The sequence below is a fragment of the Lepidothrix coronata genome, unplaced genomic scaffold (assembly GCF_001604755.1).
Source record: "Lepidothrix coronata isolate B3197 unplaced genomic scaffold, Lepidothrix_coronata-1.0 Scaffold210, whole genome shotgun sequence".
Taxonomy (NCBI): Eukaryota; Metazoa; Chordata; class Aves; order Passeriformes; family Pipridae; genus Lepidothrix; species Lepidothrix coronata.
The window spans coordinates 242,054-246,358 of record NW_016690390.1 but is presented as its reverse complement, the minus strand read 5'-3'; the positions used below and the strand labels follow the sequence as shown (position 1 = coordinate 246,358).

General features: G+C 51.5%; 2 protein-coding genes across 5 annotated transcripts in view; both read left to right on the top strand.

Moving 5' to 3' along the window:
* ACOX1 (acyl-CoA oxidase 1) overlaps positions 1 to 1,867 on the top strand; it is a 20,377-nt gene extending 18,510 nt beyond the window's left edge. For all 4 annotated transcript variants that reach the window (XM_017833010.1, XM_017833009.1, XM_017833011.1 and 1 more), the window contains one exon: positions 108 to 1,867. In XM_017833010.1, coding sequence (XP_017688499.1) covers positions 108 to 158 — 51 coding nt within the window. In that variant the 3' untranslated portion in view covers positions 159 to 1,867. The remainder of the gene's footprint in view (positions 1 to 107) is intronic.
* A 1,177-nt stretch (positions 1,868 to 3,044) lies between these two features.
* The window catches only part of MRPL38 (mitochondrial ribosomal protein L38), a 5,719-nt gene continuing 4,458 nt past the window's right edge, over positions 3,045 to 4,305 (top strand). The window contains exon 1 of the mRNA XM_017833093.1: positions 3,045 to 3,111. Coding sequence (XP_017688582.1) covers positions 3,045 to 3,111 — 67 coding nt within the window. The remainder of the gene's footprint in view (positions 3,112 to 4,305) is intronic.

The window sequence follows — 4,305 nt, the reverse complement described above, 5'->3', positions numbered from 1 at the left end:
TCTGATTCAAATTTCCTTAGCAAAGAAACACACTGCAAGATGTAAGGAGCTAAAACTGTTTCAAAGACCAGACCTGACCTTGTGACCACTGTCTTGTCCTCTTGCAGGTTCATGAATCTTTCCACAAGCACCTGAAGCCGATGCAAGCCAAGCTGTGAAGCCTGCAGGGTTTTCAAAATGCACTCTTGTCCTGCCCTGAAAACTGGGTGTTTGCATCCTTCCTTCAGGCACCTGAATCAAACCTTTCAAATCCTGTAGCTGTAGGACAGTGAATAATTGTAGCCTTTCTTTTCCACTTTTGTAAATGGAGGAGGTGTTTGGGGAGAGTGAGTAGGGACTGATGCCTGTTTTTAAAGTGCAATTATAATGGTAAAAATTAACCTTTTAAAAATCTGGGAAAGCTTTATGGATTTATACAAGAATTGCTTTTGTGAAGCTGCTAACTAGAGAGAAGTTCCTGTCAACTGGAGAGGGGGCAGGACTTTACTATGAAGTAGTTGACAGCCCTCAGGCAGTAGCTTCTGATGAGCAGTTATGTCCTCCCCCCCAAAAAAAAGTGTCTTGATTATTTTTTTTTTTTTAAATTAGCACCACCTCTCTCCTTGTTTGGCAAATATTTGTGCTGTCTGGAGCCTCCTGCATAGCCTTGTGCACGTGAGTCTGTGTGTGGCACTGTTTTCCTGATGTATCTGGGAAGTAAATGCCCATCCTTCTCTGCTGAGCTCTGCTTCAGGAGTCTTTCCAGAAGAAATATTCATGTGTCCTTTGTTTTCCAATACATCCTTTCACTGCCTTGCAGAACCTCCTTTTCCCTGTGTGCCACCTCCAGCACTGGCACCTTGCTCCTGGTTAATAAGAAGTCAAAGGAGAACATAGTGATGCTGCTCTGAGGACAAAAAACAACCGGTAGGAATCAGCTGGGTGCTGATAGCAGATGTTCTGCCCCTTTTTTCACTGTTAGTATTTTCTAGCACTATCTCAAAGCACTTTACAAATGTTACTTATGTTTGATTTGGTGGGAAAAAAACCCACATGTAGTGGTAAAAACTGCAAATTTGACCTGGAATGATGAAGCCAGTATTGGAGGGCAGAAATCGGTTGACCAAGGTCCTCGGGTCTTCAGATTGTTCTGGGATCTTGTCCTGGTTTTTAAAGGCATTTGTCAAGAAAACGACAATCCCAAATGAAGTGTCCAGATTTTTTTTTTTTTTCCTAACTGTGCATTTCCAAGGAGCTTTCTCTGATTTGCTTGATTTTGTTTTTATATTGACTTGGGCTTTGCCACGGTGCTTTGACTGAACAGGAAGGATTTATCTTGTAAGAGAACCTCCTGCTGCCCCATGAAATCAGTGCAGCTACAAATAAGCAAAATCATTTGGGCTTTTCCACACCAATAACTCTGTCCAGTAACCATAAAACCAGATATAAGGGCAGCTTTGAGCTTAAAATGGCAAAAAGCTTCAGCAAAAACCCAAATCCTGCAGGCAACACCTGAGAAGATGCTTCTCTGCAGCTTTTGGTATCTGTTAGTCTCTAATTTTGGATCAGTTTTCAAGGATGAGTTTTTTCCTGGCACTAACAATGATCAGACACAATGTTTGGCTCCACGTGCAGTGGCTGAACAGAATGAAATGTTTAATTTTGAATAAACTAATCAAACTTGCCTGTGAGCTGCCGAGTGTTCCAGGTCCCGTGGAAGCACTGCTGTTCAGGATTCCAGAGGACCTCTGCCTTCCATGTGTCCAGTGGAACAGCCTCCTGACCTGGGGAGGGAGGATGGAGGAGCAGGTTAAAAATATGCTAATGAGAACAGTACTAGTTAACTATGTACAGATCTAATAAATTACAAAAATGTGTTTTCAGACAAGATGTGTCTCTTTTCACGCATTGCCTTCAGTGGATCTTGTGTAAAGTAGTGGAGGAAGTAGAATGAAGTATTCAGAAGACCTTTAATTAGTTGGATTTTGGTGTTTTATGTAGTCTGAGCTTTGTGGCTTTGCTGTTCAGTGTTGCAGGGCAGTGATCCCTGTCCCATCCCACAGTGATCCCAGCCTCTCCTGCTCACAACCACAGGAGAAATACCCCTGGCAGAGGGCAGAGCTGGCTGTGGCAGTTCCTTGGTGTCATTATGGCTCGAAAACCATCAAAAGCTGGTCACTGCCAATAGCCAGGATTTAACCATGATGTTGGGCAGCAGGATCTTTAATCCACAGAAGCTCTTGTCTGTTGGTTTTTGGGGTTGGCAGTAATGTGTTGGCAAACGCTGTCCTTCCTTGCTGTTGTGAGGAGACTGTGCACTTCTTTGTCCTCTTGCTGCTGTTGGTGGTGACCCCCAAGTGCTACAGCCTGGTGTGGTTTGCTGTGTCTCGGGGTCACTAAACACCATTTAAGCTCTGTCAGAGCCCCTGCAGCCTCCTTGGGACTCATCCACCTTCTGACAGCACGTGGTGGTGCCATTTCCACAAGTGCTGAGGCTCTTCTGCTGGAGTAGGAGCGGTTTCAGTGCCAAGCAGTGACACTTGTGACACTTCACTAGTCTGTGACTGTGGGTTCTGCTTGGAGCGATGGACTCCTACAAATGCCACCTTTTGGAAAAGACTTTACAAGGACCCCGTGGTCCCAGAGGGACTGGCAGCGTGTGTGGTGAAAGGCGGGGTCTGCAAGGTATAAAATACCAGAGGCAGACGTTTCCCTGGGGATTTTATGGAAGCAGGATCTGAAGTACAAAAAACGAGGCAGGAGCAGGGCCTTGTCCTGTACCCAGCTTTGGTATGTGCCCTGCCCATGGCATGAAGGAGGGGCTGGGATAGTTCCCTCAGGGGGAGAGGGGCGGGGATGGGGAGCCCAGGGGCTGCGGTGACGTTTCTAACCAGGCGCTGCCAGGGGCAGCCCCGCCGCGATGCCCGCGGGGACGGCCCGAGTCAGTGGGGCAGCAGGCGCTGCGAGGGGCAGCCCTGTAGCAGCGGGGCCTTCCAAGTCAGGGCTGCGCGACGCAGCGCCCGTCGCCATGGTAACGGGGTCCTTCCCCCAGCCCGGCGCACAAGATGGCGGCGCCCTTGCTGAGCGCGGCCCTGCGCGGGGCCCGGGGCGGGCGGAGCTTCGGAACGGCCGGTGAGGGGGCAGAGGGCTGGGACCGGTCTGGAGGAGACTGGAGAGGCGGGGGGGGGGCGCTCCCGGACGCCTGGGTCCCGAACGCCAGGCCCTGTCACCAGCAGTGTCCCCCAGGGTTCAGTGCTGGGCCCAGTGCTGTTTAACTTGTTCATCAGTGACTTGGATGAGGGGTCGGTGCCTCCTCAGCAAGTTCGGTGACACAAAGCTGGGAAGAGTGACCGATACCGCAGGGGGCTGTGCAGCCCTTCAGAAGGACCTCGACAGGTGGGATAGGTGGGCAGAGAGGAACTGTCTGAAGTTCAACAAAGGCAAGTGCAGGGTCCTGCACCTGGGAAGGAATAACCCCAGACTGCAGCACAGGCCGGGGCTGACCGGCTGGAAAAGCAGCTCTGTGGAGATGGAGCTGGCGGTCCTGGTGGACAGCGAGCTGTCCTTGCCTCAGCAGTGCCTGGAGGGCACAAGGAGGTCACTGGGCTGGAGGAGGAGGAGTGTTCCCTGGCGAGGAACTCAGCCCTGGCGAGGCCTCACCTGGAGCCAGTTCTGAGCTCCTCGGGATGAGAGAGACTTGGAGCTCCTGGAGAGAGTCCTGTGTAGGGTGACTGAGGTGATTTGGGGACTGGAGCATCTCCCTGACTAGGAAAGGCTGAGGGAGCTGGGGCTGTTCAGCCTCCAGAGGAGACACTGAGACACTCCCCAGTGTGTGCCAGGGTCTGCAGGGAGGGGGCAGAGGATGGACCAGGCTCTGCTGGGGGGGCCCCGCAATGGCACAAGAGGAACGGGTAGGAACTGATGCCCAGGAAGCTCTGTCTGGACATGAGGAAGATGTTCTTCCTTGTGCAGTGACCCAGCCCTGAACAGAGACCGGAGAGGGTGTGGAGTCTCCTCCCTGGGGATATCCCAGAACCATCTGGACAGAACCCTGTGCCATGTGCTCTGGGATGGCCCTGCTGGAGCAGGGAGGTGGGACGAGATGGGACACTGTGGTCCCTTCCAAGGTGTCCCATCCTGTGATCCTGGGCATCAATCTGTTCTCCTGGGCAACCAGCAGTAGGACAAGAGGGCACGATCTTAAGCTGTGCCAGGGCAGGTTTAGGTTGGACATTGGGAAGAAATTTCTTCCAGAGAGAGTGATCAGACATTGGAATGGGCTGCCCAGGGAGGTGATGGAGTCACCATCCCTGGAGGTTTTTAAGA